General features: G+C 41.9%; 1 protein-coding gene across 9 annotated transcripts in view; it reads right to left on the bottom strand.

Annotated features, from left to right (window-relative positions):
• clasp1a (cytoplasmic linker associated protein 1a) overlaps positions 1-16,638 on the bottom strand; it is a 109,883-nt gene extending 93,245 nt beyond the window's left edge. For 5 of the 9 annotated variants that reach the window (XM_034693659.1, XM_034693662.1, XM_034693664.1 and 2 more), the window contains exons 1-2: positions 16,452-16,637; positions 8,502-9,256 (exon numbers count right to left, since the gene is read on the bottom strand). In XM_034693659.1, the coding sequence (XP_034549550.1) occupies positions 8,502-8,699 (198 nt within the window). In that variant the 5' untranslated portion in view covers positions 8,700-9,256; positions 16,452-16,637. Of the gene's footprint in view, positions 1-8,501; positions 9,257-16,451 lie in introns of all 9 variants that reach the window. The other 4 variants (XM_034693656.1, XM_034693660.1, XM_034693657.1 and 1 more) reach the window with 3 other exon arrangements.
• Positions 16,639-17,616: the final 978 nt, after the last annotated feature.

Raw genomic sequence — 17,616 nt, 5'->3', positions numbered from 1 at the left:
CGCCTGCTCTACTAACAGAGCTACAACAACGCCCCAGGAGGAGTGACTTGTTCACACTTATTTGTGACCCAACAGTAAACACGTCAAATAATCCCAAAAGAAGGATGAAAACTGTGAAGTCTGTTTCGAGAGTGCAGCAGACCTTGTAGACAGTGCTAAAGAATTCTGCAGCAATCATATTGGTTTCCTGCGCCCTGAAGGATCCTGTAAACGCGTCCCCTGTGGTCCTGCTCGGGCCACTCAGCCCAGACAGGACCAACAATAACATTACAGGTGGCACCGGCTTGTCTGAGCGATCACTTCAGGGCTCGTCAATCCGGAAACCAGTCCTGCCAACCTGCATCGATCTCGTCAGTAAACCAGCTCAGCTTCCAGGCTCAGCCCCGCTCGGGGAGAGGTAGAGGGGGAATTGATGGAGGGGAGAGGAGGAGTGATAGATTGTTACTGACAAGAGGCTAACTGGTCTCTTGGAGGCGGGGAAGGTGTGAGGAAAGAGGGATGGAGGTGAGCTGGAGTATGAATCACATCCTTTTTTGTTGAAAAGTGAAAGAGAACAACAAATCGTATTCTCTAAACCAGGGGTTCCCAAACTTTTCAGCCTGCGACCCCCAAAATAAAGATGCAGAAGACTCGCAACCACCACTGTCCCTCAAAGTGGTTTAAAGTGGCTTCATTTAGCTGGTCTGGAGAAAATAAGCCTATCTACATGAGCATGTGTCTGTGTTTCAATGAATTAACCTGCTGCTACTGATGCTTTTGATAATTAACTGTTCACTAACCCTAAACTTAGGAGTCATCTGGCAAAAAGAAAGACAGAAAACTCATCACATTTTCTATTTTCAAGGTTTTATTTCAGTCGGTGGGGAGCAAGACTTAAACTTTGGGGAGTTTAAGTATCTCAGGTCTGGTTCGCAAGTTGGGGTAAAATGGAGCGTGAGATCGACAGGCGGATTGGTGCAGCGTCAGCAGTGATGCAGGAATAGTACTGGACCGTCGTGGTGAAGAGGAAGCTGAGCTGGAAGGCAAAGCTTTCAATTTACCAGTCGATCTACATTCCAACCCTCACCTATGGTCATGAGCTTAGGGTCATGACAGAAAGGATAACATCGCGGATACAAGCAGCTGAAATGAGTTTCCAGCGAAGGGTGTCTGGGCTCAGCCTTAAAGATAGGGTCAGGAGCTCGGAGTAGAGCCGCTGCTCCTTCACGTCGAAAGGAGTCAGCTCAGCTGGTTCAGACATCTGATAAGGATGCCTCCCAGACGCCTCCCTTTAGAGGTGTTCCGGCCGGGCAAGTCCAACTGGGAGAAGGGCCCGGGGTAGACCCAGAACTTGGTGGAGGGATTATATCTCCTGCCTGGTCTGGAATCGCCTCAGGATTCCCCAGGAGAAGCTGGAAAGTGTTGTTGAGGAGAGGGATGTGTGTGTCAATTTGCTTGGAGTGCTACCTCCACGACCCGACCCCGGATAAGCGGAGGAAAATGGATAGATGGATGGATGGATGGATGGATGGATGGATGGATGGATGGATGGATGGATGGATGGATGGATGGATGGATGGATGGATGGATGGATGGATGGATGGATGGATGGATGGATGGATGAATTTAAGTTTAACCACTGTTTTTCTTGATATTTTTTAAATATAATTGGTAAAATGTACTAATTTTAGATAACTTGATAAACAAAACATTCTGGAAGACATCTCACGACCCCAATTTGAGTCTCACAGCCCCCAAGGGGGTCTCGACCCACACTTTGGGAACCCCTGCTCTAAACCATAACCACAGGAGAGGAAATCAAAAATATGGTTTTGGAAGATCGCTGCAAACCAGAAGTGAAACTTATTTTAAACTTTTTTAATCAAATCAGGAGGTAAGATCATCATTCAGGCTCACATAGCTGAACTTCAACCTCTGCGGCTCGTCTGGAAAAGTGACAGCAGCTTCTCTCACGTACAAACTCCTGAGATTTTCAAGACAGTGTCAGGACAGAGTGGTGAGGATATTTTCAAGAGCTTGCACCTCACAGCGAGAGATTCTGTCTGTCGGACGTGCAGAAGGGTTTCTGTGTTTGTATCACTGCATCATGTATCAGGACATTCTTGCAAAACAAACATGAGTAGGAAACAAAACACCAAGAAACAAGCCGAGAAGTTAAGACTATAAAGAAGAGAAACTGCTTAACATGAAGGTCTTACTCCCCCCTCTTGCTTGTGGTGAATTTTTCAGACTATTACCTGTTGCATTCTCGATCAAATCACCCCATCTTGCAGAAATTTTACAAGAAGGCTGGCTGGAGGAAGTCCAGACAAAGTCAGGGTAAAAAATGTGTTCATACATGCAGCCCACCCAGATAACGTCTACTAGTTTCAGGAGTTTCGTGTTTGTTTGCCATGATTTTGTGTGCCGTCTGTCAGAGATTTTCCAAGATTCATTTAATCATGAGCTCAGTCAGGCAGATTATATTTTTGCATTCAAGGTTTTGGATTATTCCTCATTCATCCCCTTCATGCAGGCTCACTCACATTTCCTGCTGTCATTGAGAAATCAGATCTAATCTATCATCTGATCATCTTTCTGCTCTCTTTTTAAACTCTCTTCTGTCTGTCGTTCCTTCATGTTGCAGTTTAACAACCCTCCGCCTCCCCAGGCGGACTTTCTCAGCAAAGTCACCAGGACTGCTTCCAAGGTCTGGACTCCAAGAGAGGATTAGAACTGCTCAGAGCAGACGTCTGTCCGTCGCTTTCATCAGCAGGGTCAGCTGAAGAGCATTAAAGGGGACGTGCACACAGAGAAATGCAAAGATGTGAATTTTAAGTTTCAGTTTGAGGTGAACTACAGATTAAACATGGAGCTGACAGGTAACACTTCACATGTCAGTTGAGATTCTGGAGACAATACAGCCAGAAACAGGCTCAGGTATCTCACAGACTGAATATAACCTTCTCTACAAAATCATCACAGTGAATGCACTCGCTCTCTCCTCACCAGCACCCACACCTCTGCATGTAGCCAGTCATCAGGTGCACACACACACTTGTCTGGAGTGGATCTATCAGCTGAAACCACAGCAGGGATGTGGCTTCTGCCCTGACACACCCTGAGAGGGGAGGGAAACACAGACAGAGATTGCACTGGAAAATGACACATTTATGTCCAAGTACCGCACACCTGACTGTCCACAGAAAATGTTATGAGATGAATCCTCACACGGCGGCAAAAATAGCCTGACAACACTGATCAGTTGATGAACTGTTTGAGAAGACACTGGTGATCACATTTTGCACAAATACGCTTAATCTCAGTGTTGCATCACGTCATTGTCTGGGATTTGCGGGGGATTGATGGTGTAGCTGCAGCCCTTCATGTAATAAGGGCATTTTAGTGGTGACCACATTTGGCCAGCTGGTGGTATGAACCTGACGTAAGCACATTTTTGTGTCAGTTGTCTGAAATAAACAGTAGGAAACGATGCAAAATGAACATGGAATATAGAAAACAGAAACATAATCATGATGAAGATGTTTAACGTCTGAAGTCATGCTTTTTCAGAGAGTAATGTTCAGTTTTTTGGCGTCTCACATTCACTTTTTTTATTTCAGGGGTTTAAGAAATGGCTTCAACTTTAGTGTGAGCACACTTGTGTGGATTATAAGCTTTGCAGGAGGTTACTCTAAGTCAGTGGTGCCCAACCAGTCGATCGCGATCAACCTGTCGATCGTAGACCGGAACCATGCAGATCGTGAGAAGCTGGAAAAACTTTTTTCCCTTCTAATAACGTGGCATCATTTGGTGTATTTGCGCCCGTTTGTTCCAAACATATCCTTATACACCTGAGCACATCACAGAAAAAAACAAACCTAACTTTAACACATCACAGTTTAGCTATTGGCTACCTGTTGCGCTAAGGTGGCACTATGGGTACGTTGCCTCGCGACTCAGAGTCAACCTGGCGGGGTATGGGTGTGATTGGAAGGTGACAGCTGTCCATCCTTCAGTTAGCCAGCGTCCTTTTCACAGTACGAAAATGGCAGGGAGTAAACCAGAAAAGGTGTATTATTTTCACCCCAAGTGGGAGAGGACTGTTTTTTGTTTTCTGGAATTCAAAGTCTGTTTGAAGTAAGCGTGGCCCTGCCAAAGAAGGGGATCTTGGAGCGGCATTTTAAGACGGCGCACAAATGCTACGAGACGGACTCTTCAGCCAAAACAGCTCTACGTAGACAGAAAGTGTGTGAGTTAAAAGTTAGCTGCCTCCTCCCAGTGCCAGAGATCCCACAAAGGTAGAGTGACACATGTATTTTTGCGTTTCTAATTTCTACAAGTACTCCATATTTGACCTTTATGTGGTTTACTTCTGTTTCTGTTGTGTAAGTATTGAGGAAGGCTACTACTGCAGACCAGAACCTCTGTGTGTTTTATATAACTGTAGTAGACCTCGGTACACTGACAACTTAGAAAGTAGATCTTGGTTTTGAAAAAGGTTGGGCACCCCTGCTTCAAGTGTTCAAAGTGAAAGATGACACTCTGTGTTTTCATCTCTTATGAAAAAATCCACCTGAGCAGCAGCAGAAGTTTTTACAGGTACAGGGACAGAGAGCAAAGCACAGCAGTACTTTATACTACAGTGTTAGTTACCTTTACAAACACACCTTGGGGGTTAAGTCGCCACGTTAAGCAAGATGGACTTCTCAAATGTGCAGTGGCATCATTCTAAAATGTTCTTACTTTTAAAATGCAATATGTTCAACAATGTGCACTTGTTCTGGGTGTAAAACCTGACTAACGTTATGCTGCAGGTTCCCTCAAAGAGCCTTTTATGTTTGAATACTTAAGACACAAAATCAAAGTTGCTGCTAAAACTCGCTCTTACCCTGCAAAGAGTTTTCACCACTTCTACTTGTCTGGTAACCAACAGTAAACAACCTAATGTTTGTTGGACAAACACAAGAGGAATGTCTGTGCAGCAGAGAGGACACAGTGAACAGTGCTCTGAAGTTAAGGTAGGTCGAGTGTAAAGACTGTAAGGCTCTGTCTTTAAACAGTTGCTTGCTATTAGAGGCTTCCGCCCAAAGCTCCATTTATGGGGAATGAATCCATCGCCCTCTCTCTCTCTTTCTCTCAGAATAAATAGTTTCCACATTTGTTGCCAAGTGATCACCAAGGCCTGTGCTGAGCAAAGTGTCTCCTCTGGGTTAACTAACAACAACACGAGTAGTGCCAATACAAAGGAGAGTCATGCATTCTTATTTACCAGTCCAATCAAACCTGACAACTACCAAACATCAACACCTGCCTTAATTACACAGCAGGGTTGATGTCTTTTTGTGATAGTGCATAAGGTGAATTAACTCCAACTTGCACTCTTTCTAATGGCCATCAGGGGGCGACTTCACATGTTGTGTAAAGAGGTTTGATGAGATGTGTCTACTCCAAGCGGCAACCTCCGGCCGCGAGAATTGAAGCCAATGCGGAAGTGTTAAAAACTGCATTTCCTCGAGTGTCCGCTTGAAGGCTGGCTCCAGAAATACCGCAAACCACATACACACCAATTCAAAAAAGCCGATCTTTACAGCAGAAATAAACATGTTTACAGCCTGGTACAAAAGACGAGTGTAGTGTGGATAGCTAATTTCTCGATCGGCACACACTGTACGGGGGGTGAAATATTGAGATTACGAGTCTTCCAATGAGAGGCACAGCTGACTTGATTGACAGACGGGAACACTGTAGCTGTTGGCTACCTAAAGCTCAAACCCCGCCTCTTTACCTCACAATCGCTCAACAGCATGTTGAGTTCAACATTTCCAATATGGCTGCCGACGCCGATTCGTTTCAAAACAGCGCTTCAGAAACAGACGGGTGACGTCACGGATACTACGTCCATTATTCATACAGTCTATGGTCTACTCTTCGCTGGTTTATCACCTCAGTAGACATTTTTCAATACGAGTAAGATTTAAACTGCTGCCGTCAAGTCCTCTTGACTATATCATGATGTTCAGTTGTTAGATTATGGTCACATTTAGTAGAAAATATGCAACCAAGCAAGATATTCTTTGGAGCGAGGCAACCTTGAGATCTGCAAAATTTCATGTGTGGTGAAAGAAAGGCTTTCAAGTCCAGTTCGGATAAGTAGTTTGAAGCTTCAAGCTGAAAGTAGCATCCCATTTACGTAACCATTAATGTAAATAATGGACTGACCTTATTAACCAAGCTAGCACTATTGTAAGCTGTTACTACAGGCTTTAAAAAATACAGTCCCAATGATGTCACCCATTGGTTCCTGAAGAGGTGTTAACTCAACCTAACTTTTGATCAACCTAGACTCAGGTAAAGAAGTTGAGGTGAGGCAGGGCTTGGGCTCCTGGCAAACAACAACGATATGTTGGTTTCTGCAGTAAAAATCGTCATTTGAATATGGGGGTTAATGGTTGCTTCTTGAGCTAGCCTCAAGTGGACATTCAAGGGACTGCAGTTCTTCCCACCTGCCTCCCTTTTTCACCAGCAAAGGTTGTAACTGAGCCCTAACTTCCCCCCTTCCCCCAGTCCAGCACTACTCTCTTATCCAAATATGATGCCAGAACTGACTTGACCGCCTCTTCCCATAGGATGCATTTTGGAAGTAATTGTATGTTTCAATGTTTCAGCAAAAACAGTGAAAAACAGCCAACACAACGTCATACATGGGGAATGTTTGTCTGCAAAAGTACTGACTCTTAGGCCTTTCAGTAGCTACAAACAAAACAAGGCCGGATCCAAGTAAAGCCTCTCTAACCTCTTCTTCCTCCCCTCTCATCACCATTTCTCTCAAGCATGTGTCAGACTTCCAAGAGCAAAAACACAGACATGCAAGACACATTGTAATTTGCAACATATAAAAGCTACCATCTCGGCGCAGCATATATCACAGAGAGACACTAGAAGACAAACTAAACCACGAGTCCTCTCCGTCCTCGCTGAGCTGCAGTATGTAGGGCATCGGGTGCAGGCTTGGCTTTGTTCAGGCAGATATCTTTGACGTTTTCAGGCCCACACTGAGCAAAAGCAGCATATCCCCACATGAAATCAGAGCTTTGGTAAACAATGTGTTCCTACTCTCATGGCAGAGAAAGAGACCTGTGGTCGGGAAACCGAGAGAACTGCTGATGTAATCACAACTCAGGGTCAGATAAAATTGTGCCCTAGTTTGAACTCCAAAATAACGCACACATCAGTCACCGAAGAAGAATGGGGGTTAGCTCCATGGAGAAGAGGGACAATGATGTTGTGTGGTGTTGCCTGTCTGGGAACAGTTTCTGCACAGCAAACAGTCAGAAAAACTGGAAATCCCTCCTTAAACAAGGCAGAACGAGGTCATTATGTGAATGTACAATGATAGGGAAGTGTTGTACAAATACAAGCTCAAAGTATGCCCGCTATTTTCTCTTGTTGTAAACTCTGGAAGGCTTTGAATGTTACTCAGTGTCTGACAATATCTTGAAAAGGATCCTTACATGCTTAGATCTTTTCCTTTAAGAGCAAGATCCTTCTTTCAACCCAGAAACCCTTGATATAAAAAAGAATGCTTTCTTTACAGAACATGGGAGTTGCTGATCTTCCACTGCCTTGATTGGTTAATTAGTTTCTTGTAGGCGGTACGGATCTGTCGTCATTAAGCGATCATTGCATTGGCAGACCCAGAACACCTGCTTCTCTTTTTTACAAACACAGACTCCTTGAACACAAATGAAGACATGGGAGTTGCTGTTCTGCCACTGTCATGGTTGTTTAGTTTGTTGTGTGAGTTTAGTGTTTTAAATTGTTTGTCCAGATCCATGAGAATGAAACAAAATGACTCAATAAAACCAAACAGTAGTGGCATTGGCGGACCAGCAACACCTGCATGTTTGGAAGGAAAATTACTTCTTTGTCAACCGAGTCTGGCAGTTTCTGATTACTAAAATAATAACTTACCTCTACAAAATAGTCTATAGTCTATTATCTAAATTGTAAGAGGCTTAAAAACAAACATTTTAGTGGATGCATATCCTGCAGAGGGATTTGTCTCCAAAGATTACATTACAGCCCGATTCATGGATTCTAGCTGACGCAAACTGCACGAACAATCATAAAATGTTTTGCACTTTTAAATCCATTTAGAATATATCGGGTCCATGAATTTAAAATGCTGAATGCCTCCTTTAAAATGCTCTTGACTTTTTATCCCAAACAGACTTACAGTTGAATGTGCTTCATCACTTCAAGCATGCTGCATAAAAACACAACGTCCTGCACTGATGCTCCATGAGAGTTGACAGAAATGACCGAGGGTAGAAAATGATTTGTTAATTGAGATTCAAACTGACACACAGAGATGCAGCTTTATATCAGACAGGATCTAGACGGGGGATCTCCTAAAGCTTTGTGGTTGTTGTCAAGGTTGAATCCTGTGCAGCTGCGGGTGTGTGGAAACCTGCCCACAACCCGAAACTACCCGCACCCATAAACCCTATTGAGTTTACCTTGAAGTTGCTGCAGTTGACCCACAAGCTGGCGATGCCGTCCACCATCTTGTCCAGCATCGTCTGATCCTGCTCCAGGTCGGGGGACTTCTCTTTGTCCAGAATAAACTCAATGATCTCCTGCCCCACCTGCAGCCGTCGACCCATGTCCTTCTGCAGGACCTGGACCAGGCAGCTCTCCATGTTGGGCTCCATCATCCTGGCCTGTGATAACCAATCCCTCTGGCTTCCTCAGCCTGTCTGTATGAATGAATGACTGCCTGACTGGCTACTAGAAATCCTCCACCGCTCAGAGCAGCAGGAATGACAGCTCAACAAAAGGAGCCCCAGTTAGCCAGTGTTGCAGGGTGACCCGGAAAAGGGAGAATAAAAGAAGAGGCTACTGCGCACAGTCTGCTTGTATTTTTATCCGCGAGGACAGGCCTTGTGTTTGTGCAAAGTGCTAGCCTGCTAGCAAGCTAGTGAGTGTTCCCTAGAGATGGATGGAGCAGGGCTTGGGGAATGGCAGCAATGCAGCATGTGTGTGTCTGGACAGCAGCTGGGGAAAGTTTACCGCTCCCTCCTACTTGGGTTTTTTTTTTCCCCTCTTCTTCTTCTTCTTCTTCTTCTTCTCTTGGAGGAGTCTGAGCCAAACCGCTACAGCGAGGGTAGTGGAGGTGGTTTTGGCGAGCAGCAAGCAAGGCAGCAAATAGAGATGGATGAAGAGAGCTAACTTAGAGCTCCATGTTTAGTCCCGGGATCTGGCCTGGAGAGCCCTGAAGGAGCAGAAAGGAGAGCAAACAATTAAACAGTGTCAGTTTATAATTCCATCTCTCCTTATAATCAGATCAAGACTGAATCAACTCAGTATGTATAAAAAGACACATTAAACATATCTTTCCATTTAGGATACCAGCCAAACCACAGACATTTATGTACCTTCTTAAACTTCTTTGTTTCATGGTGTGCTTTTTCTTTAAAAATCTATTGTGCAATGAATCTTCAACAAACGTCTACTATTGTTATATTAAAAAAAAAGACTTACTTAGTGTTTTAAACTGTATTCACAAAAGTCTGTGAACATTGGCTGTCCGCTGGGGAACACTTTTAAAACTGTGCAGCATTGTCCAAACCGCATCTATTAGCTGATTTGAATCAATCAAAACTTTTGTAGCTGCAAACTATTTTTGTCTACTGATTAATCAATTTAACCTTTTTTCAGCATCTATGTTTCTTCGGTTATCAAAAGAGTCAGAGGGTCTTGAGCTGTTTGTTGGACATAACAAATTAAAGCACCAGACTCATCTTATATCATCGCTCCATCACAAAGAACATTTGTGTTGGTTAACCAGTCTGCCTCCCTGTATGGTCTTTTTATTATTGATTGATTTAATTTGTTTTGTTCTCTTTTTATTTCTTCTTGATGGCATCAACTCAATAAAAGAGAAAAAAGCTGATGAAACTGAAAAAGCTGATATTTTTATTACATTTCTGTTTGTTTGTCCTACATTTAAAAACTCAGAGATATTAAGAATTCTTTCACCGGAAATTTTGCAATCAGCCAAAACAAGCTTGTTCAGCAAAACAAGCTATGTAGAAAAACACAATACACTCCTGGGAGCACGTCCTAAAGGTCTAAAAAGTGAGTTATGCCTATTCTGGATATTGAGAATAACAGCACTCAAGCAAATCACAAGAAACTGGCAAAAAAAAGGAATCTCCAATTGCAAATGGTTAGGAACAGTAGAGAACTTTTACACGATGGAAAAAGTAACTTATAGAATAAACAATATAGAAAGCTATGCCTTTTTTTGGTAATTTATACATTTATTTATGTATTTTTTTAATCTTAGTTTTTGAATATTTTTAAAAAACTTTTTTGATACCATTTTTATATATTTTTTTTCTTTTCTTTTACTTTTCTTTCTATCTCATTTTTTTTAAAGAATTTACTTTCTGATTTTGCATGGGTAGAGGGACACAACATTTCAAACAAAATGTTGTGTTAAAAAGGTTTGAACCTGAAAAATTGGCAATCAGACCAAAGACACATTTTTGCATTTGTGCTTGAAAGGAGATTTAAATTAAACAGAAAACAATCATCAGAATATTTTATATTTGATTTCTGTTGTGGATTTTATTAATTATAGCCCCTTCGTTGTTGCTTCAGTCGACGTAGCAGCAGTTTCTGTTTGTCCTGTTCTTGTTTTCACATGATAATGACCCCTTGAACAAAGCAACAAAGCAAGAAGTTGTTTTCCCAGTTTGGCTTGGAAAAACTTGACTGGCCTGCACACAGCCTCTACCTCAACCCCAGCCAACAGCCTTCAGAGGAAATGGTGACCAATGCAGTTAATCTTTGAGGTAACCACTTTAAAAAGCATGTGCAATGTAGTATCAACACTGCTCTACTCCAACCAATCCTGCATTCAAACCTCTCTGTATCCAGATGTAGAAACGATGATTTAAAGGCTTTGCTTGGAGCCAATTAATGCAAGTGTGTTTTAATGTAATGCAGCTTGTGGAGCATAACAGCTGCAGCTACACCCTCACAGTCAGAAGTGTGCTGAAGTGGAGGGTGGTGTGTTTTGAATTCTTAGTTGAGCTAAGTCTTCACAGTTATTATTGAATCAGTTTCTTTAATGGTGTCAGTGTCACGTGAAAAGTTGAATATGACTCAAAGCCAAACAGAAGCTTGGAGGGTTTGAAAGTTATAGCTGAGGTTTCCAAAGTATCACGCAGACAAACAGTTCAATCAAGGCTGTGAATGAACTCCCCTCCCCAAACATCAACACCCCCCCACCTCAGTCTGACAGCTTCACTGCTCAGTCTGACAAACCAGCAGCACCATGGAGACACAACGGCTGAGGGGAAGAGCTTCAGTAGCAACTCCAAACAAACATGGACGTCACTGTGGAGACTATTAGTTCCAGTTTGACATTGTCCAGTCATATGCTGAGGGTGCTTCTTCTTCTTCCCTTCAAAACACCCCAAGGCCTCCGTGTGACAACAAGAGTATCTAGCTGAAAGGAATGCTCAAACAACATCGCTATCAGATGTGGGTCTCCTGTGCAGTGAAGTGAAATACAAACCTGAGATAGAGTCGATGGACTATGACCCTGTGGTGCAATAACTTGTGAATATTTCAGAGCAGCCTTGTTGTTGAAACATAAAGCAATATTAAAGTTATCCTTTTATACTAAATACTGCAACAGCTGCACTATAATGCTTTCAGTTTATTGTTAGATTATTGAGCAGGGATGATACAGGCTGACATCATCACTGAGGGAGAAGTAATGTGATCAATATATGGGTTGACTGATATTGTCCTCCCACGGATATCTGCAAACAGGTTTTCAAAGTTGCACCATCATGAATATATCTCTTCTGCAGAATACATAATGCAATCATAGACTGTATAAATAATGGACGTAGTATCCGTGACGTCAGCCATCTGTTTCTGAAGTGCTGTTTTGAGGCCAATCGTCGGCGGCAGCCATATTGGAAATGTTGAACTCAACATAACTTCTGTAGAGCGAGTGTGAGGTAAAGAGGCGGGGCTTGATCCTCCTAGCAAACAGCTACAGTGTTCCCGCCTGTCAATCAAGTCAGCTGTGCCTCTCATAATGGAAAACTCGGAATCTTAATAGATCGAGAAATGAGCTATCCAGACTACACTCGTTTTGTGTACCAGGCTGTAAACATGTTTATTTCTGCTGTAAACATCGGCTTTTTTGAATTGATGTGTATGTGGCTTCCGGTGTTTCTGCAGCCAGCCTCAAGTGGACACTCGATGAACTGCAGTTTTGGTCATTGGTCTCATATTTTAAGACCGGAGGTTGCGGCTTGAATGCACATGATTTATAAATGTAGTCATCACACGGTTCCTCCTGCATAGTTCACCTTCTCTACATACTCTACGATTCTCGCTGCAGCATATGAAGCAGACCATTAAAAATGAACAGACTGTGATCCTTTAATAATATTTCCACATTCCTTAATAAAGTTATTCATCTAAGAGAAAGACTTGCAGAGTCATGTCATTGCAGAAACGTGCAAGTATTAAGGTCCTGGGTCATGGCGTCAATCCAGTGTCATGATTTGGAAGCCCTGCATCATCTTGGTTTAACAGTAAATAATATACTTCATGTTTGCCGTCTTCAGACCAAGCGGCAACCTCCGGCCGCAAGAAATGAAGCCCATGCAGAAGTGTTAAAAACTGCAGTTCAACAAGGATCCGCTTGAGGCTAGCTGCAGAAGTACCAGAAACCACATACACACCAATTCAAAAAAGCAGATCTTTACAGCAGAAATAAACATGTTTACAGTCTGGTACAAAAGATGAGTGTAGTCTAGATAGCTCATTCCTCGATCGACAACACTGTACAGGGGGTGAATTTTTTCATAACGCAGCGTTTTCGAAGGTATTAAGATTACGAGTCTTCCATTACAAGAGATGAAGCTGACTTGATTGACAGGCGGGAACACTGTAGCTGTTGGCGAGGAGGCTCAAACCCCGCCTCTTTACATCACAATCGCTCGACAGCAGTTATGTTGAGTTCAACATTTCCAATATGGCTGCCGCCGACGATTGGCCTCAAAACAGCGCTTCAGAAACTGATGGGTGACGTCACGGATACTACATGCATTATTTATACAGTCTATGGTTCAGACAGTAAAGTGTGCTGCACTGTGTTCACACTTTGTACAATTAAGAGCTGCCAATGGAAACTTCTGATTTAGAGTGTAAATGAACTGATATCAGGAACACATTGATGTGACTGCAGGTAACGACTACAGAGGGGCGCTTTCAGAGAGTAAAGTCAGTCAGAGCGACAATCTGGCATCATTTCACATTGGAAAAATCCCAACAGAACAACATGTACTGTCTGAGAGCTTGAGTTTCCAGTGGAGGCGACAGTGATCCCAGGAAGTGTTGGTGATATACAGCCATTGAGTGATGATCAGGAAATGTTTGTTTTTTCATTGCCCGGGTATGAAATCAGTATTTTATTGGCTGATGTGCGAGTTTAAGAGTCCAAGAGACTCCTCAGTGCATCACATTACCGTTGCACAAATATGCAAACAAAATGGAAGTGCTGAAATAGACTGTGTGAAAATGCATAGACTGTGTGTGTGTTTTAAGTTTGTTTGTTCAGTAAGTTTATGTGTGCGTGCATGTCTAGGACACATAGCAGACTTAACACTAGTTGACTGAGGATGGTCTGTGTACCCCTCTGCTGAGGTCTTAAAGCTCCAGTGAGGAGTTTTTAGCTGGTCATGAAACCAACATAAACTTCTCCTGATCCACTTCATGACCTGAAAGATGAAATATTACTACCAGCGTCATGATTGGTTATTTCCATAGTTATATTCTGAAAGCGCTGCTGCTCATTTTCAGGCTTTACATCGTCCTTCTGTTAGCTCTGCAGTAGCTTTGCATGATTTACAGCTCCAATAATTCTTCCCTTATCTCAGATTAGTGTCTTTAAACTACTTATTTCAGCCTCTGTGTAAAGCGCTTCATTTAAGCCAGCCCTATCGAGCACTTTGGGAGCCTCCTCCACTGTTGCAATGCTGCAAAGTCGTGTTTTTCTATTTAAAATTACAAATGAGATATGGCCGTATGTTTTGAACCACAGATCTGCTTCTTGCTACTTCTCGTCTGACTTTTTGGACGAGCTGTTCAAGGCAGCCTTCAGTCTCATCCGGGGATTACTCCAACACACACTGACTTCACGGTTTGAAACTATTCCCATGTTTAGAATTGACATCCAACATTTTAACTTCAAGAACAAATAATCTAGCTCTACAAAAAGGGACAAAAACACCAAAGACAAGAGGTACTGATTTGACAACAGGAGGGGCCAAAATCAACACAAACCAAAAGTTTCCCACAGGAGCTTTAGTTTATCCATGAGTACTTTAGGAAGGTAATGCTAAGTCACCTGAAACTGAGTTTAAAACTCCTGTGAGAAATATTTTGTGTCCAGTCTAGTGCCTCCTGTGGGCACAGCAGTACACCCCGCTCTGCTGTCTTTGTCCTGTGCATGTGTTGGGAGCATTATGGACACGAATCTCATCCTGGAGTCAAATGTATCACTCATACGTTGTGGAAGGCTGTTTCTTCAGTGACGTATTCATGACACCTACCCTGTGGCAGTGGTGACAAGCAGTGAAATCAATAATATTAAATAATCAGTCCTGTCTATAGTAGTCTAGTTTGGTTTTGTAGGTCATGAAAAGACATCAGTGTATCTCCGCCTGCTTCAGCACCAGTTAAAAACTCCTTATAGGTGCTTTAAATGGATGTGATATTTTAAAAAGGAATATATTAAGTATGTTTTTGTTTTAATGTTGTATATGCTGCAGTTTCCAGAGCATACAGCTTTTTTTTTTAACTTATATTTTATTATATTTTCTTGATGAGGTTACATCAAAATAAACACATTATACAAACTTTGGTGTCAGTTAACACACGTCTTTAAAATAGTCAATTCTCCTCAGACTTTCTGATGGGTTATAAAGTCAGTCCACTTTTTCCATTTCCCTTGGCAGGCAGATTGTTGGGGTCTTAAATTGTGTGTAAAGTTCTCCATATTGTGTAGTTTTTCCACAATGTCCAACCAGTGTCTCTGAGTGGGGGGGGTCCTCCTTACACCACTTTCTTGTTATAGCTTTCTTTGATGCCAGCAATAGTATTCCAACCAGGTACATGTTTTCCTGTGTTAAATTTCCCATATACAGCACTTCACACGTCTTAAGAAGTTCATAACCTAAAATTGCTGTCATTCCTTTCCACACTTCATCCCAGTACTCAGTCATTTTCACACATTGCCAAAAAGCATTAGCGTGATCAACATCGTGCTCACCACGCTGCCTCCAGCAAGGCTGTGGAACAGGTGAGAATGTTCCTTTAAGTTTCGGAGTGATGAAAAAACTCACTCTATTTCTCCATCCGTATTCCCTCCACACTTTAGAGCTTGATGATCTGCTCTGTGTCCTACACATTTTATGCCATTGTTCCTTCTCTTCAGTTCCTTTTCTCATTCATCTCTAAAGTACAGAGTGGATGTTGCTCTATTTCTCACCATACTTTGATACACTGAAGTTACTCTCTTAACTGTACCTCTGTATGCATTACACAATGTTACAATCCATCCATTTAATTCACATGGGGAATCTGGCTTTATCTTCTTGTTGAAATAATCTCTAATTTGTAGGTACATGTAGAAATCTTTGTTTCCTAAGTCATATTCTCTCCTTAGTTTTAGAAACCTTTTGATTTCTCCTCTTTCAGTTAACGTGTCCATTATTGTTGTGCCTCTATTTGCCCACTGTTTGAACCTTTGGTTTAGAGTCCCTGGTTTGAGATTAGTGTCATAGGCCATCCAACTCAAAAACTTTGCTTCATTCTCCAATTTATATTTCTGCATACAGCATTTTTAACAATAATTTGACCTATTTTTGGAACATAGAAGCCATTAAACCACAAACCATGCTGATGACATTTCAGTTAATTGTGGGATTATTATATGAATACATCAGCCCATAATGATTAGTGATCTGTGCTAAATTGAACTACCACCCCACCTTGTCACACTCATTTGCTTGATGTCTACCACACACACACCCAACACACACCCCTCTTTTTATTTTTTTACAGTGTTAGCTGAGCTGCAGTTAGCTCTCAGACAGACCATCACTGCTAGCAAACCTAACACACACACAGCTTACAAACACTCCTAACCTGAAACATGAGCCTCCTCTGTGTGCTCCCCTCCTCACCATGAAATATGAATGTTCATTGTGTGTGTTCTGATCTCTCTCCGGCTCCAGACAGAGAAGGTGTGTGAGGAATAAAAGCTACAGCTAGCCCTTCCTTTCAATGAAACGTCAGTTCACAGACAGACAGGCAGCACAAAGGAGAAAATGTGACAATGAAGCAACAACATTCATGTTTCTACTCACCATATCCTGCTGAAGCTCCACTCTTCTGTTCGGCCAGACAGCGAGGCTTTCTTGTTGTAAATATAAAGTGTACGGCCTTAAAATCCACCCTGCCTTTCTCTTTCTCTTCCACTCTCCACCCGGAATGCTGCCTGCAGGACAAGAATGGGATCGTCGTGCGCATGCGCAGTGGATCCAGGGATGATGTTGGCACTTGGAAAACTGTCGCATGGCAATGTGAGAAAAAAGCCCTGTCGGTGTCAGAGAGGGTTTCAGCTCAGCGTGCAGCGACACCTACCGGACAGAGAGGGGCTGTGAGCTTTATAAGATAAGATATAAGATATTACCTTATTGATCCCCCGGGGAGGAAATTCAGTTGTTGCAGCAACCCAGACATAAGTACAATCAAGAAGAAGGTCCAATTAGTAAAATAAAATAAGTAAAAATAAAAATAGATGAATAAAGATATAACAAAATGTAGATATATACAATGTTACAAATGGAATTTAGATAAATACAAATGTTACAAATGGATTAAATAGCAGTAATTACAGGCAGTATTTAAAATGTTTCAGTAGTGACAGGTTTACATGGTTATGGTGATTATGGTTGGTAATGACAGATTAAGCAATATTAAATAAATATGGGTATATATAATATGACCGTAAGTTGTAGTAAACAATAATAATTTAATATAAAATAATATAATAAAGCAAAGATGATTATATAATATAATGTAATATGCATTATAATGTCATCAGCAGTCAGAGAGTCTGTACGAGATGAGATGATGGAGTGTGACAGACAATGCAGGGATGGTATGGATCTGTTGGGGGGCGAAGCAATGGGAGCTTTACTCAACAAGGATTTACATTTTTACGTAAACAGACGCACTCAGACAGATACAAAAGAAGATTCGTTTAGAGCAGGGGTTCCCAACGTGTGGGTCGGGACACCCTGGGGGGTCGTGAGATGTCCTCCAGAATGTTTTTTTTTTTAAAAGTTATCTAAAAATAATACATTTTACCTGTTATATTATATTATATAATATATAATATAATATTATTATATTATATAATGCAACAATTCTGCAACAATTCTCCAAGCAGAATTCCATATTTCTATTTCTTGTATTATTTAACTACTATTTTTATAATGTAAAAACTTCCTCTGCTACTCACCACTG

This window comes from Notolabrus celidotus, chromosome 10, assembly GCF_009762535.1.
Source record: "Notolabrus celidotus isolate fNotCel1 chromosome 10, fNotCel1.pri, whole genome shotgun sequence".
Classification (NCBI taxonomy): Eukaryota; Metazoa; Chordata; class Actinopteri; order Labriformes; family Labridae; genus Notolabrus; species Notolabrus celidotus.
The sequence above is the reverse complement of the archived record's forward strand: the minus strand, read 5'-3'. Positions and strand labels throughout refer to the sequence as shown.